This window comes from Diprion similis, chromosome 7, assembly GCF_021155765.1.
Source record: "Diprion similis isolate iyDipSimi1 chromosome 7, iyDipSimi1.1, whole genome shotgun sequence".
NCBI lineage: Eukaryota > Metazoa > Arthropoda > Insecta > Hymenoptera > Diprionidae > Diprion > Diprion similis.
Genome location: NC_060111.1, coordinates 1,622,416 through 1,640,000, shown reverse-complemented (window position 1 = coordinate 1,640,000; position 17,585 = coordinate 1,622,416). Strand labels below are relative to the sequence as shown.

Sequence of the window (17,585 nt, the reverse complement as noted above, 5' to 3'; positions counted from 1 at the left end):
AATTGTTCATTTTTTATAAATATTTCAAGCAATATTTCATTGCGAATGGCTATTATTAAAAATCTCAAAAAATTCTCAAAAATCTAGTAAATGACACAAAACACCCCCCGTTACGAAAAACGTGAGGCGAATTTTTTTTTTTCTAACTTTTAGATCACCTGATTCGGAATTTTCAAATTTTTAAACCCAAAATTATCTTTATTAACTGGAGTGTTGCATCGTCCAATTGATAAAACCGAACATTTACAAGTAAATTGACCCTCATTTGTCGCTCACGATTTGCTCCTGTGTTGATTCTGAGTTATAAAAAAAAATTCAAAATGAATTTTCTTCACACTTTTTCAAATTTAAAAAAAAATAGAAATTCGCAATCGACTTGAAATATTTATACAAAAAAAAAAAAAAAAAAAAAAAAAAAATGATCTGATAGCCAAAACTTGAAAAAAAAATCAGGTCACCTTTTTTACCGAGTAAAATGTTAGAACAAAAAAACATAAAATGATTTTCGGATGGTCGGGGCTTAACACTGGTCGACTTGGCGTGGAATACCCCATATACATAGTAACTACGTAGGTACCTGTACCTGCATACAGTATATATACTCAGACGTAGGTATATCAACGCGGAATTACCTGCAGGTGAAGAGAAATTTACGAGGAAATGGATTGCTCGTGTAGCAGCCTCGCGATTCGTGCAGACGTTATGCGTGCGCGTAGGTAGCATGTGGCCAACTATTACACAGGCATGTACCATACATTGTGGACGTGTACGTGTATACCTCTAGCTATACATTCACGTAAGTGCCGAATGAAAGAAGGATCGATATCCGGCATTAACCATTTCCCGATGATGATTGATCGCGAATTAGAATGCGATGTGTATACATTAGGGTGTCGCAAAAATACCTACTATTTTTTTTTTTTGAGTCTCGTGTGACGAAATATTAGTTTTTGATGTTTTAAGAGCCAACTCCAAAGGACAGTTCAAAAAAAAATTTTTAAGAGGCCACTCCACATTTTTTAAAACGTCAGAAATCGTACAAAATCAATTTAAAAAAAAAAAAAATTTTTATCGTTACGGTATAATTTTATAGACAAAAAAAAAATAAGTGTCCGAAAGTTTCAGTTCAAAATTTGAATTTTGAAAGGTCGCTCATAATTTTTTTTAAATTTTTTGGTGCATTTCTTTAGATCTTTTCGAGCGACCTTTTAATATTCATATTAAAATTTCATCAATTTTTTTTCTTTGATTTAGTAAGAAAGAATCGATAACAATACACGACGACATGAATTAAAAATCAATCAAAATACTGAAAATATAATTTTTTTAATTTAATTTTTAGACGATTTTTGACATTTTAAAAAATTTGGAGCGACCTCTTAAATTTTTTTTTTTCGCTGTCCTTTGGAACGGGCTCTTAAAACATCAAAAACTAACATTTTGTCACACGAGACTGTAAAAAAAAAAACCCACCCTAATCTGTACATATATACACGCGTGATATCTACGCTGGATAAAAAGAGGGTTTGATTACGCCGCAACGAATTTGCAGAATCTAATGATCCATGGTGTACAGTGTATAGGTATATGTATATTAGGATGCTTCGTTTTGAGAGACGAATATTTTTTTATTTTTCTTCACTTTCGATAAGTCGAAATTTTTTCGAACATGTCGAAATAAGAATTTGTTCAAAGTTATTTATTTCTATAGAAACCCAGAAAAAATATTTTTAACTTTTTTTTTTTCTTTTCTGTTGGTTCAACTGTGTTATTACTTGTCTCCAGAATAGCTCCATTCGACTTGTAGACGCGAGACGATAAGCCAGCAAGGCGATCTGTACTAGAGATATAGAGTCAAGACTTGCAATCAGTCGAAATCCCTCGGGGATGAGATCTTCGCCAATTCTCAATCCATCGTCCTCCTGATCATTCTCTTCTGTAATTCTTCTCCACAGGTTCTGGGCAGTAAAACTGAGTACCACTTTGTCCATCGAGCTCTCCCTCACGCCAGGACCAAGAGATCTGTACCCCACACGAGAAGACTGAAGGTCGATCCAATGGTAAGTGAATTCGATGGAAATGGAAATGGAATGGTTTTTTTCTCTTTTTTTGAGGGGGTGGAGGATGGTGAAGGGTCGGGGTTGATTCTTCTTTTCTTTCAATTCGCGAGGATCTTTTTTACACGATAAAGTTTGTAGAACGTTGTTGTTTGATTATTTGGGGCGAGGGGGATGAATATCGTGAGAATTGGCCAACTCAGAGGAGACGTCGAGGGTTGAGTTTGGGAAAAAAACTTTTGGCGAAGATGTTTCGACGATGTGAAAAGTGAAGCGAAAGTCTGACGAACAACTTCCGTTCAATGATTCGACGGTGAAAATTTATCCTTCAGGTTCACACGGCGGTTCAGCAGTCCGGATTCAAGCGTGTGAAACGGGGCTATAAATCCTTGAGTATCGAGCAGTTGGTGCCACTCCAGGAGATGAAAAACGCGGGCAGTCAGGACCCAACGGATCCTTATTTTCAGTACCAATGGTACCTGAAAAACACGGGTCAGAACGGAGGCAAGCCGAAGCTGGATTTGAACGTCGAGGCTGCCTGGGCGCAGGGGGTGACGGGAAAGAACGTCACGACGGCCATCATGGACGACGGTTAGTGGAAAAGGGGGGCGAAGCGTGAAATGAAAAAGGCGAAAAAATGGGGGAGAAAATGCGAAATGATGTTACAGTCAATTTCACGTCGCGTGGAAGGACTGACAAATTGTTCGGGGAAAATGGATCATCGTTAAACGTGTATATATGTTGTTTGTATGGGGAATTCCATGCGAATCTAATCAACGTCTGATTTCCGACGTTTTTGATTTTTTTTCAAATTTCTTGCTTCAATTATCTCAACCCAGAAACAGTAGCCTGAATTTTTTCACATTTTTTATTCAACTGATCAATTGTTTATAAATGTTTATATTAATTTTAAAACGGATCGTTTGCAAGATTTTTAAAAACCGTGTTTACTTTTCTGAATATTTTATGACCAGGCTCATGAGAGGACAATTTATTTATCTATTTTTTTTTTTTTTTTGGATGAACCAAAAAATTGTTTACAAACGGTCTGAGAAATAGCAAAAAATTCTCCAAACTTCTGTTCGTCACTTGAAACGTTGTTGGAAATTTTTTATTTCAAGTTGATAAAAAAAAAGTCGAATGTGACAAAAAAATAGAGAAAAATCGCTTCGTTATGAAAGCGTTTTAGAAATGTTCCAAGTGAAAAATAGATGTTTTGAGAAATTTTTTGGGAATTTTCCAGACCGTTTAAACGATCTTTTAGTTGACCAAAAAAATTGAAAGTCCTGAAACTAATGTTGGTCTTGAAATTTTTAAAACAGAAAATACAGTTTCTAAGAACTATTTGAGGATTAAAAAAAAGTCCTTTTCAAAATGATTTAAAATATTCATAAATAATTGAGCAGTTGAATAAAAAATCTGAACAAATTTTGTGTACTGTAACAGAGTTGGAACAATTGCAACAAATTTTTTTTTTCTCAAATCAGAAATTGCAAGGGTCAGTTTGTATGGAATTCCCCATAAGTTTCCAAAAACTTGCACGAATTTTCCTGATACGCTGATTTTCTATTCCAGGAGTGGATTACATGCACCTGGACTTGAAGTACAATTATGTAAGTAATACGAAAATCATGTAGAGATAATCGCAGCTTCTTACTATAAGGGTTGAAAGTGGTGAACTTTATTTTCTAATTTTCAAAATGACAACATGGCCGGATATTTTAAAATCCGAAAATAAAAAATATCGATGTTTGGTTAAAAAAATCTCTGTTAAAATCTTGTAAATTTTTTAATTTAATTTTAAGCGATAAATTTTCAAAAATTTTGCATGTTCGAAATTTGTGAGACAAAATTCGATAAAATTTTAATATCTCCAATACAGACTGCGTCTATTTTCCGGTATGAATTTTCGGCAAATCAATGCTTAATTTCCATGAAGTGTTATAATAATATCGGCATAAATATTTAACTCCTCAATCAGTTCAATCAGCTGTTTTGCAAATTTGACTTGCGGAGACGTGGGATGTCGGCTTTGCGGTTACCTACTCGAGTTAAGATAACGTAGCATAATGCAGAGTGACGGGCACGTCCGCCCTAACAAACGAGCCAGAAAGCGTCGCGACGCAAAACGTGGAACGTCAACTAGACGTCCTGCAGGACGCAGCCTCTCCTCTCCTCTCAACGCTGCGATATATCTACGGGTTATTCCACGCCAACTCGGTAAAAAGTTGACAATGACATTTTTTAATTTCACCAAAAAAGTTTTTCAAACTTTTCTAATAATTCGTCTTTACCCGGTGATTTTTTTAACCCCACCTCAAAACCACCCAAATCGATTTTCACGAAACAAGGAAAAAAGAAAAACACTCGTTTTCCGAAATCTTACATTTTCACGCATTTTTTTTTTTATTCCATCAAGGATTTTTTCTGAAAAGCTTTTAGAAACAGAAAAAATAGTCGATCGATTCTCACGAAACAAGAAAATAATAAATAAACACTCGGTTTTCGAAATGTAACATATTCACGCATTTTTTTTTCTTTCTTGATTTCACCAAAGATTTTTTCCGAAAAGCTTTCGAAAACAGAAAAAAATAATCGATCGATCTTCACGAAACGAGAGAGAGAGAGAGAGAGAGAAAAAAACAAACACTCGCTTTCCGAAATGCAACATTTTGACGTATTTTTTTTTTAATTTCACCGAGGATTTTTTTTCTGAAAAACTTTCAAAAACGAAAAATAAAAAATTGTCAAACTCTTTTAATTACTCGTCTTTACCCGATGATTTTTCGACCCCACCTCAAAACTATCCAAATAGATTTTCACGAAACGAGGAAGACAGAAAAACAAAAACCAAAACACTTAGTTTCCGAAATGAAATATTTTCACACGAGGGGCTTCGTTTTGTTTCCATTTTTTATTTTTATTTTATTTATCTTGTAACTCATGTTTTCTATTCTTTCAACCGTTTTCTTTTTTTTTTTTTTTTTGTCAAAAATGAAATTGACAAATGTTACAGTCAACCGTTTACTTAGTTGGCGTGAAATGCACCCTGTAAATACGCAGCCACATGTATTATATATTTATTATGAACACCACGACAGCATGTAAAGGGGGTGCATCTATGCCTGGTCCATGAAGTCCAGATGGATTAACGAGGCCGACGTTAACGTGTCGCCGTTAAGTAGTCGCGTCTTCTTCTCGACTACCCGGGTTTTTTCTTTTCTCTTAATTCATCAGCTTTAGGATAACCGCGTCGAAACCGAATGAAAAGAATCTGTCAAGTTTCTTTCACCCCTTAACGCTGACTTTCGTTCAAGTGCCTATATTACGATCGTGCGAAATTGGTGAATTTTCGTCGCGTTGTAAAAAGGCACGAGCCTCGGAGAGGCCATTTTTTCATTTCACTGTACTGGGATTAAAAAGCTTTCAAGGGTTCGTATTGATCTATAGCCACGCAACTCGACTTTACGAACTAGACGAAACGTCAGGATATCGTGTAAAAAATCCTCCAGATTATCTGCAAGTATATTTTTTTTCGTATTTTTTGATTTCAAAAATTGCCATTTTCTTTTTTTTTTCTCGTGTTTTTATCGTTAGACGTAATCGAGACTCGTTTTTGAGTTGATTTTTATAACTTTTAAGCTAGCTGCTTTCAGTATTGATTTAAATGTAGGTACGGCAGGTAGAATAGCGTGTTGTTGTTTTGTTTATTTTATTTTATTTTTTTGCGTTTTTGTTTTTGTTTCACTTTTACTTCTTCTCTAAATCCTTTTTTCTTTCAGAACGCAAAGGCGTCGTACGACTTCAGCAGCAACGATCCGTATCCGTATCCCAGATATACCGACGACTGGTTTAACAGGTAAGATAATAATTACCGACGGAGTAACGTCGACGAGCTGATGAAAAAATCGTCAGCTCCTGGCAGTTTTACGTTTCTGCAAAAAGTTGACGGTGTGAAAATAGCTCGTGACCTTGTCCCAAGCATTTAATCGATCTCGCTATTTGTATACTCCTATCATAGTATGTATACGTTGCATTAATCTCTGACGACTAATCGTCAATTAACCTTGTGGCTAACGAGGGAGTAATTTAGCAACCCCCGCGAAACGCGCTCTGCACGCAGAAGCTCTCCGGCGTTATATATATATATATATATATATATATATATAATTGACTGATGATGACTTTTTGCATAGTGCATGTAGTAATTATAGATCTATAAAATAGGTCGGGGTTGAAATTTTTCGAATTTGAAAAGATCCGAAAGTGCCAAATTTCGAAACTACGGTTTGGTAAGGAAATTCAAAAATCCGAAACATCGAAATTCCTAATCATCGAAGCATTTTCAGTTCCGTGAATTTTTGAAAGACAATAATAAAAAAACAAAAACCAAAAAAAAAAGAAAGAAAAAATGAATTCAAAGAACTTCACTGAACCGCATAAACATCCGACGGTGAAAGTTATTACCGTATAATTTTCGCCCCAAATTTTATTCCTCATTTCAACTTTTTCTCATCGTCGTCGTGAGCAAGAACTGCCCCGAGCTTTATAGCCGCGTCCTTGTGCTTTTATGTTATTATTACACCCTTGTCGCGACCACCACTGGGCGTCGTCACAATGCCAGAATTAATGCCGAGAGAAATATATACGGCTATAGTGCTTGCTATATAAGAAACGTGGAAAAATCCTCGCGCTTATTCTCAGCCTCGTATATACGTTTCTTTCATATTTCCTTTTCCCTCTCTAGCTCGGGACTACTTTTTTCTCGTTATCTCGTTATACTTGGGACGTAATTTCACCCTTGGAACGAAACAAGGCGAGACTAATTTTAAAAATGTAGATTGTTATACGTATATATGCATTTATATTAGGGTGTACCTTATTTAGGGTGTTGACGAATTTTTGCCACCCCATCGCCCAAATCAGTTTCAAATAATTACAAAACAAATACCTAATTTTTTCAGGTTCAGAGCCTCAACTCTAAGATTCTTTGGAATCGAAGTTTCTTATGGAAATAACATGGGAAAAACTTTTTTTCTCAGTATATATTTTATTGTAAGAGTAATAATGTTGCAAAAAAATTTGTAACCGCGAGGTTTTAGTCTGCATTAGTGCTACTGTCTGGGAAAAAATTCACATAATCGTACCAAGCAATTTCGACAAATTGCACACCATCGAAATCTGACCTTTTTTTTTTATTTAGACGAAGTGCAATTCGTCCAGATTTGCTGGTATCGTGATGTAAATTTTTTTACAGATAGCAGCACTAATGCCCACCAAAACCTCGCGGTTACAGACTTTTTTCAATATTATTACTCTTGCTAAAAAATATATGCCGAGGAAACAAGTTTTTCCCATGTTATTTCCATAAGAAACTTCGATCACAAAGCGAACTGTCCCAGAGTTGAGATAGAAATCTGAAAAAATTAGGCAATTGTTTTCGAATTATTTAAAGTTGATCTGGGAGGTGGGCAGCAAAAATTTGACAACGCTCTAAATAAGAGACACCCTAATGTATATACGTAGGTATCTATTTTTAATGCATAGGCACATACCCATATGTGCATATAATTTATACCTAAATGAATTATTGAATAATTCGTCGAATATATTATATATTAATTCACGTGTTTCGTCGGTAAAAATTAACATAATAAAAGAATTTCCGGTGATTAATTATACGCAAAGGAAAGAAGCGGCAGAAACGCGAAACGGAAGAAGAGGGGCGGAAAAAGCAATTTTATATACTGACACTTGTCAAGCCTGTGATATTAATTTCTTTCCGTCGCAATGACTGCGTTTTTACAACACGAAATTAAACGATATAATATATATAGATGCCCCGATAATTATTTTGGATTACAATCTAAATTAGATGTCCAAAAAAAATTGGAAAAATCGGACTTTAGCAAGTATTCAAAAAGTTTTTGATCATCAAGATCATTAAATCAGGATCTGTTGAAGGAAAAAAAAAAAAATAAAAAAATAAAAAAATTGTTTACAGTTGTTTTTGAAAAAGTCTGAGGAGGTTCGTTGTGTGGAAATTCAAATTCTTGAACCCAGTCGTTTGACTTTGTTTCGTCTTTTCCGTTCCACCCAAAAAGTCACGGGACTCGATGCGCCGGTGAAGTTGCGGCGGCACGAGACAACGGAGTCTGCGGGGTCGGGGTGGCCTACGATTCGAAAATTGCCGGTATCCGGATGCTGGACCAGCCTTACATGACGGATCTTATAGAGGCGAACAGCATGGGCCACGAGCCGAACCTGATCGACATCTACAGCGCCTCCTGGGGGCCGACGGACGACGGAAAAACCGTCGACGGTCCCAGGAATGCGACGATGCGGGCGATCGTTCGAGGGGTTAACGAGGTGAGTGGGATTTTGATTTAACTGTAATCTTTTAAAGATGGAATTTTTTTTGTATTTAAGACGTCTTTATTTTTCGTTCGATCGACTTCGGACGGAGAACTAGCTATTCAATCGTAAAAAATCAGTAGATAGATAGATAGATAGAAGATAGGTGGACACATAGATAGACGAATAGATTGACGAATAGATAGGTCGAAAAAAAGATAGACGAATGGATATGTGGAAAAATAGATAGACGAATGGATGGGTGGAAAAATAGATAGACGAACAGATAGGTGATAAAATAGATAGACGAATGGATAGGTGGAAAAATAGATAGACGAATGGATATGTGGAAAAATAGATAGACGAATGGATGGGTGGAAAAATAGATAGACGAACAGATAGGTGATAAAATAGATAGACGAATGGATAGGTGGAAAAATAGATAGACGAATGGATAGGTGGAAAAATAGATAAACGAATGGATAGGTGGAAAAATAGATAAATATATAAAAAATATATTTCACAGCTTCATCGTTGCAAACTTCATACAACAGAATACACTACAATTTCTACCCTTCAAAATACGCTGCTAAATGTCCCTCGTGATTACACGGTCCCTCTATACCTGCGTGCGTATATGATGCACATGTAGGTGCATATGTATATGTTCACAGTATAATATAATATGTCTCTACTCTGATGCACTCACAGAGCATATATTGCATCATGCATTTCTATTTCAAACAATATATATTCCGCGAAACATGATACCAATTTCATTTACCTTGGGTTCGCGACGAGTTTTTTTTTTTCAATCCATTCATTAATTTACGCAAGGACGATTCTAGCCATTTTTAACCCACCTCTACCCTCCCCTCCCCCCACTTCTTACATAAGATTTTACCTACAGTTTTTATTCATTATCTTCAAAGTGTGCAAATATGAAAACATTTACGATTTCAAAAACCTATTACGAAATAAATATTTTTTACAATAAGAATGTATATGGTACCTATATATAAATGAAATTCTATATTAAAAATGAAAAAATAGATCTTATAGTTTATGGAATGTCCTAAATATAGAAATTTTTTCTACTTTTTCAAACTACCCTTTAATTTTTTGTGCCATTTCTCTTTCCTCACACATTGCTGTACGGTACGAACATTTTGTCTCGATAAAAAATGTCTGTTATGCACATTCAAACTTGTAAAATATTACGTAAGAATAACTTTTAACCCCCCCTCTCTCCATGCTCCGAGATACGGCCATGTATAGATTTTTTAAACAACCCCCTTGGGACTCTTACGTAATTAATAAATGGCCCCCAACCCCTAATGTTTTCTTTTTTTTTTTTTAACGAATACACAAGTAACAACCACCGGGTTTTTCACATACTCAAGCACGTCTCGAAAAGCTCTGGTCTCACCGGAGCTTTTCCCCCATTATTATCATTATTATTATTATTATTATTACTGTCGTTATTTTTATTGTTATTATTATTGTTATTCGCAAATCGGATTTGAACCCCATTCATCCCCAGCATTCGGCTTAAAGAGTGGCGGTTAAAAATTGTTGGAAACGCATCGAAATTCGATTGAAAAGGAGAGCGAATTTTTGTTACCATGCAGGGGCGGAACGGGTTGGGAAATATTTACGTCTGGGCGTCGGGGGACGGGGGTGAAGAGGACGATTGCAACTGCGATGGATACGCGGCAAGCATGTGGACCGTTAGCATCAACAGTGCCATCAACGACGGTCAAAACGCCCATTACGATGAAAGCTGTTCGAGCACTCTGGCCTCCACTTTCAGCAACGGCGCCAAGGATCCGAACACCGGTGTGGTGAGTGGAACGTAGAGGGGTAGAAGGGTAGAGGGGGTGGAAGGATTTCGAGGAGTAAAGTGAACGGGGAGAAGCTAATTGAAACGAAAACATCTCGAAAGCTCCAAGTCGAATCCTGAAAATTTATTTCGGCCCCTTAATTCGGTTTTTCGTGATTTGTTTTTTTTTTTAAGATTTGTAAATAATTTCGGGAGAATTCAGGCGTTTCGTGTTCCGGGGGTGTAAAAAAAAAAATCAAAAAAAAAATCAAAAACGAAACGAAAAAAAATAAGAGAAAAAATTGAATCCAATTCTTTCGTAAGAATGGTGAAAAAATGTTCATTTCTTCTAAATTCATACTTTCTTGCATAATTGTACATATGGGGTATTCCACGCCAATTCGACCTGAGTTTTAAGCTTTACGTCTGATATTTGGCGTGCGATTTTTCTCTACGATTGTTCTCACTTTGAAAGTTACTCGGTTTTTCTTATTTTTTCTTTTCGAGTCAATTTGAATTTTCTACAATTTTTAGAAACGATCTTTATCGACCGAAAAAAATGTTTTGCGGTTCAAATAAACATATTTAAAAATGAACAAAAAAAAAAAAAAAAAAAATATCGAAAAATTAGATTTTTCTTCGACTGAAGTCGCAGGCTTTGAACCGCTGACGCTGTTTTACATTTCATTGGAAAAAAAAATCAGGCGACAACCGACTTGTACGGAAAATGCACGACAACTCACAGCGGAACTTCGGCGGCGGCACCTGAGGCAGCTGGAGTTTTCGCCCTGGCACTCGAGGCAAAGTGAGTTGTTGTTATTATTATTATTGTTGTTGTTGTTGTTATCATTCGAGTGTAATCCAGTAGACGTAAAGAATAAAAAACAAAAAAAAATACGCAGACGTTAGTGGAAGGACATAAAACAACGCGTAGGATTGAGGGTGTAATTTTTTATATTTATTAGACGAGCGTTGTTGTTGTTGTTGTTGTTGTTGTTGTTAATTTAGCGCAGCTGTAACATCAGCGAGTTTATCCTAATTTAATTATCGCAGCAGTTTTCTCACTATTATTATTGACACCGAATTCAATTTTATATCATTCAAAATTCAATCGTTTTCAAATTTCGAAACTTTGTTTTCTTTTTTTCTTTTAAACATCCACTTACAATCTGGATCGTGTAAAAAAATTGTTAATCCGAGTGCACGGTATTGCGATAAGAAAAAAAAAGAAAAAGAAAGATAGAAAGAAAGTGAAAATATTTTTGATGAAGAAAAAAAAAAAGAAAAAAAAAAAAAAAAAAAATCGGAAATCGTTTCAGTCCCCAACTGACTTGGCGGGATATCCAGCATCTCACGGTTCTGACATCAAAACGGAACTCGCTCTTCGACGCTAAGGGAAGATTTCACTGGACGATGAACGGCGTCGGTTTGGAATTCAATCACTTATTTGGCTACGGGGTTCTCGACGCTGGATCGATGGTGGCGCTTGCCAAAAGGTGGAAGACAGTCCCGCCGCGTTATCACTGCGAGGCGGGATCCGTTTTGACCATGCAGTAAGTCTCGAAATAGAAATAAATGAAATAAAAAAAAAAAACCTTTCTTCCAGCGATAAAGTTGTATTTTTTGGAATGATCGATACTTCCAAGAAGAAAGAAGAAGACGGAAAAAATATATATATATATATATATATATATATATATAGAGAATAATTGGATGACATTATTTTTTTTTTTCTATGAAAAATCAATTTTTATGGCTCTACGATTGTTTGATTAACAGGTGTTTTTTTTTTTTTTTTTGCTGTTGTTGTTTTTTTCATTTCGATTGATCGACTGATCGTGAATTCCGGTGAATGAATCGATGAATCAGGAATTCAGTTTTTTTTTTTTTTTACCGTTATATTCGATTAATCGATTATATTTTCTTAACAATCGTTTTTTTTTCCGGTAGATCGTTCAATCGGATCGATCGGAAAAGTTCATCGAATAATTGAAATTAACGCCGATATAAAAATAACGATTAATCTGTCGTTCTTTCGTCTGTTTTTTTCAAAAAAACACTTTTATCGTGCAGAGAAGTTCCGAGCGATCGATCGATCCTCCTGAAGATCAAGACTGACGCATGCGCGGGAACGGATTACGCTGTGAATTACCTGGAACACGTTCAGGCGGTGATAACGGTGAACGCAACCCGTCGTGGTGACGTCGAACTGTTTTTGACGTCGCCGATGGGAACAAGGTAAAGCGGATCAAAAGCTCAGCCGATCAATTAGTCGGGCAATAATCCCAGCCCATCCCGTTTCACCCCGTTACGTCCCAACCCGGGGGGGGGGGGGGGGGGGGGGTAGGGGGTGAGAAAGAAAACAAAGAAAAACGATCGAAGCAAATAGAAATGCGAGGACAAAAATTCCGCGGATTCCTCGACTTCGCGATTTCGCATCGTTTATTGGATTCGCTTCGCACAGAGAGAATGGATTTGTTAAATTTTCATCAAATACGAGGGTAAAAGAAATGTTCACTCGATTCGAAGAAGTTTAATTTATAATTTCGTGTAAAAACAAAAAAATAAAAATAAAAAAAAAAACATCATCGCCAGAACGACAACAACAATCACGTTATCGAGTTAAACAATACATTAATTAATTTTCGTCAATTCAACAATTTTCTTTTCCTGTTTTAATCCTAGATGGTGACGTTTTTTTTTTTTTCTTTCTTTTTTTCTTTCTTAAACTCATTACGAAAAAAGCGGGGTTGGGGGTCGAAAAACCACCCCAATCTAGTAAAATTTCATCTCTCGTGTATATGTATATCGTATCGTTAAGGGTTATCGTACAGGTTCTAATTTTCTTTATTTTTTTTCAATAAAGAATCACGTGAGCGAAAAACTTTTTGCTATAAGTTAGGAAAAAAACAAAAAAACAAAAAAAAAAAACTGGTCAGAATGAAAAGACAACATTACTCAACATGAACTCGGACAGGTGTTCTCTTGTGGCGGGAAATTTAAATTCGCGTGGGATGTTTTTTCATCCCCCCCCACTCCCACCCCCGCTTCCGTTTTTATTCCAGGATTAATTTCGATTTCTATAAGTTTTTTTTTTCCTCTCGAAACTCGAATATATATTCGGAATACGTATGAGTTAAGTACAAGCGGCGGCAGCCAGGATCGATGAATGAATGAATGAATGAATGAATGAATGAATGAATGAATGAATGAATAATAATTAATCAGGTGACTGCGCGACGGGGAAGCTTTCTAAGGATAATCTCGCACCGTCAAAGGATTCGCAAAAAACTTTCACCTCCCCCACCCCCACCCCCTCCCCTCTCTCTCTCTCTCTCTCTCTCTCTCTCTCTCTCTCTCTCTCTCTCTGTCTCCACGGCGACAGTCTTTGTCGCCTGATCCACCTCCGACCTTCGCCCCCCAGCTGCTTCTCTGATCCCTTTCATGCCCTCGATCAATGAAACCTCCCCCCCCCCCCCCATCCCCTCCCCTACCGCTATTTCTGGCCATCCTTGGCTCCGTCGTCTGGCCAATATCCCATTTACAATTTATTTTACCGTCAATTAGAATTTTCTCGCATGTTCGCAGTTCATTTTATTTACACGATGTAACAATGATTACGTATCTTGTGAAATACTTTTTTTATAACATGAAACTACATCATCGGTTAATCGAAAGATTTTTCAATCATCCGTTTTCGTCTACAGTTTTGTGTCGTGAATGAATAAATTCTTAGGCCTGAAATTTTTTGTCCGAGAATAATAAATTTTTATAAATAATCTTATTTTGTTTGCTCGATTTTATATACGAGGAAGAGACTATTTAATGATTGGTCAAATTTGCACGAAAATTAACTAACGGAGTGATGATTTTAATTTTAATTTGACGGTATTCGTTTATCGGTATTTCCAATTTTTTTTTTTTTTTTATGCGCACACTTTCGTAGAAAAAATGATTCAATCAATTTTAGATCGATGATTTTGAGCCGGAGAGTCAACGACGATGATCATCGAGACGGTTTCACCAAGTGGCCGTTCATGACTACTCATACTTGGGGTGAATATCCCCAGGGTACGTGGCTTTTGGAGGTGAGTTGAAACGATTCTACCCTTGATTTAGATTTTTTTTTATCCTTGGAGAAAATTGCGAGGAAAATTATAGAGGGGAGTTAAAGAAAAAGATTGCAATCGAGTGCCTTTGACCAGAAATTTGAAATTAAGAGAAGAAAAAACAAAACTCCACGGAAAAATGGCACTGGCAGCCATTTTTAATTCTCACTTTCAATCGAAGAGCTTTTATTATATTAGCAGGGTGTCCGGTATTCATGGAAATTATGAAATCAGGGAATTTCATATCTCCTGGAAAAAAACCTGTAAATCTCAGGGAATTTCACGTCGTATTTGGAATATAATAATTTTCTAGGTTTATAACAATTCTCCATAATTATTTGCACAGATTATTTGCAAAGTTTTTATAGATTTCGGAAGAATTTAGAAGAATTTAAAATCTTAGAAATTTTAAAAGAATTGAAAGGAGTTTGGAAGAATTTTAGAAATTTTAGAAGAATTTGGAAGAATTTGGAAAAATGTTAAATTTTAGAATTACAAATTTTAGAAATTTCAGAATAATTTAGAAGAATTCGAAAGAAAGTTAAATTTTAGAAATTTTAGAAGAATTTAGAAAAATTTTAAATGTTCAAAATTTTAGAAGAATTTAGAAGACTTCCCGAGATAATAATATTTTACAATACAAAGCGTACAAACACGTGCCCCGATTTCTCGGCGTTACCTTCAACTTTTACTTCTCACGGACTCGGACGAAGCTTTCCAAGTACACGCGCGCTCCAGTAAACTAACTAACTAACTAACTAACTTCTGTCCCGTTTATATGATTGTGCAAACATCTCGGGTAAACAATATGGCTGTTCTGCTACAGCTGTTTGTATTACCTATGTTTACATACAATTTCACTGCGCAAGGCTATACAAACTTGTACGAAAAGCGTAAGACACGATATTACATTTCTATGTTGTTGTTGTTATTATTATCATTATTATTATTATTATCATTGTCATTATTTTTATCGTTATCGTTACGATTATTATACGGAGTTGACTAAACTTTCCGCGAAACTCGTGACATAATATAATAGGTATGTATGTATGTAACAGTTATGGTGGTCCTTGTTTAGGGTGTTGACCAATTTTTGCCGCGCCAACCCCCAAATCAATTTCACATAATTCGAAAACAATTGCCTAATTTTTTCAGATTTCTATCTCAACTCTGAGATAGTTCGCTTTGTGATCGAAGTTTCTTATGGAAATAACATGGGAAAAACTTGTTTCCTTGGCATATATTTTGTTGCAAGAGTAATAATATTGAAAAAAATCTGTAACCGCGAGGTTTTAGTGGGCATTAGTGCTGCTATCTGTAAAAAAATTTACATCACGATATCAGCAAATCTGGACGAATTGCACTTCATCTAAATAAAAAAAAAAAAGGTCAGATTTCGATGGTGTGCAATTCGTCGAAATTGCTTGGTAGGATTATGTGAATTTTTCCCCAGACAGCAGCACTAATACCGACTAAAACGTCGCGGTTAGAAATTTTTTTCAACATTATTACTTTTACAATAAAATATGAACTGAGAAAAAAAGTTTTTCCCATGTTATTTCCATAAGAATCTTACGAGTTGAGGTAAAAATCTGAAAAAATTAGGTAATTGTTTTCTAATGATTTGAAGTTGATTTGGGGGATGGGCTACAAAAATTCGTCCACACCCTAAATAAGGACGACCCTTATGTACCGACTTCTAATGTTATAATCGAAAAATTTTCTGCTTTCGCATAATGTCAAACAAATTGAACTTTGTTATTTTATCATTTATTTTGTGAATTCAAGCATATATAAATAGTAAATTGAATTTCTAACTCATTGAATAAATCGATGCTACGACCGGGTTTATTTTCTCAAATAAAATATATTCATACTTTTATTTTATCTTCATATTTTTATCGCTTGTTTGAAAAATGAGCGGGACTGAAGTCCCGAAATACCAAAAGTTCTAAATTATTTGATAGCGATACTTCAGGTAAATAAATCAAACTTTTACGAAACAACAAAACTTTCAATTCTGTGAATTTTTTTTTCAAATTCGGAATCTCAGTCCCACTCCTTTAAAAACTTGAAAAATAGTGAGTCTAATCGGTTGTCCGATGTTCAAATATTTCCCAAGGTTGTTGAAAACGGTTTGAAAAAATAAAAAATTAAAATCCACAACACTGAAAAGAAATTTTGAAAATTTCGAAAAAAAAAAAAAAAAAAAAAAAAATGCCGCTTGCAGGTGAGTTTCAGTTCAAAAGTACCGCAGCACGGTTGGATAAAAGAATGGACGTTGATGCTTCACGGAACCCGAGAGCCGCCGTACACGGGACTTCCGGCAGCTGATCCTCACTCGAAATTGGCAATCGTTAAGAAGGCACACGAGGAGAGATCGACCGGGATGTAACGATCGGGCGATTTGGATGAGAAACAGCAAACGACAAAGCGGCATTAGAAGAGAGACCCGAAAAGTTTTTTTTCAACCCCAATTCAAAGGGAGGTTCACCAAACGTCGTTAAAATATCCATAACAATAATATAAAGTTCCCAAAAATAAAAAAAAAAATAAATCAAAATGCTTTACGGAGAAGTGAGATATATATATATATATATATTATAAATTATTTGATTCCTCATCATCTTGTTATATATATATATATATATGTATATTTATTCATGCATTTATTTAATATTTTCATATCATCGCGATTATTATACTGTCCTTATAATTATATCGTGCAGAAAATTCTTATTCATCCGTCATTTTTTTTTTTTTTTTTTTTTTTTTTTTTCGTATGTAAAATCCGTTGATTTGTCGTCGAGTTACGTTAATGTTGCTACATTCTTGTTGCAGATGCAGTGAATTCTGATCATTATTATTGTTGTTGTTGTTATTATTATTATTATTATTATTATTATTATATCGTTATTATTATAATATTATATACGTATATATATATATATATATATATTTTATCATTATCATGTTGGTTAAAAAAAAAAAATTATGTCTTCTCCCCTTATATTCATTCCGACAATGATGTTTCTGTAAAACGTACGATAACAGCGACACGAAATTGAATTGAAAAAACAACAACAAAAACAAAAACATTACTTTGAAGTATAGAGAAATTGTAACAGGAAATGATGATTCGAGGCATAGAAATACGGACAAGAAATAATTCGAAAAAAAGTATAATATGTGTATAATAAGAAAACAACACCTCGGTGAACAGAATAAAAAATTTAAACA

At 35.2% G+C, this 17,585-nt stretch overlaps 1 protein-coding gene across 1 annotated transcript in view; it reads left to right on the top strand.

The window, feature by feature from the left end:
- LOC124408242 (neuroendocrine convertase 2) overlaps positions 1-16,787 on the top strand; it is a 26,498-nt gene extending 9,711 nt beyond the window's left edge. Inside the window, exons 2-12 of the mRNA XM_046885017.1 lie at positions 1,956-2,060; positions 2,390-2,648; positions 3,633-3,670; positions 5,840-5,916; positions 8,162-8,426; positions 10,043-10,255; positions 10,938-11,038; positions 11,553-11,786; positions 12,307-12,471; positions 14,204-14,321; positions 16,576-16,787. Coding sequence (XP_046740973.1) covers positions 1,956-2,060; positions 2,390-2,648; positions 3,633-3,670; positions 5,840-5,916; positions 8,162-8,426; positions 10,043-10,255; positions 10,938-11,038; positions 11,553-11,786; positions 12,307-12,471; positions 14,204-14,321; positions 16,576-16,740 — 1,740 coding nt within the window. The 3' untranslated portion in view covers positions 16,741-16,787. The remainder of the gene's footprint in view (positions 1-1,955; positions 2,061-2,389; positions 2,649-3,632; positions 3,671-5,839; positions 5,917-8,161; positions 8,427-10,042; positions 10,256-10,937; positions 11,039-11,552; positions 11,787-12,306; positions 12,472-14,203; positions 14,322-16,575) is intronic.
- Positions 16,788-17,585: the final 798 nt, after the last annotated feature.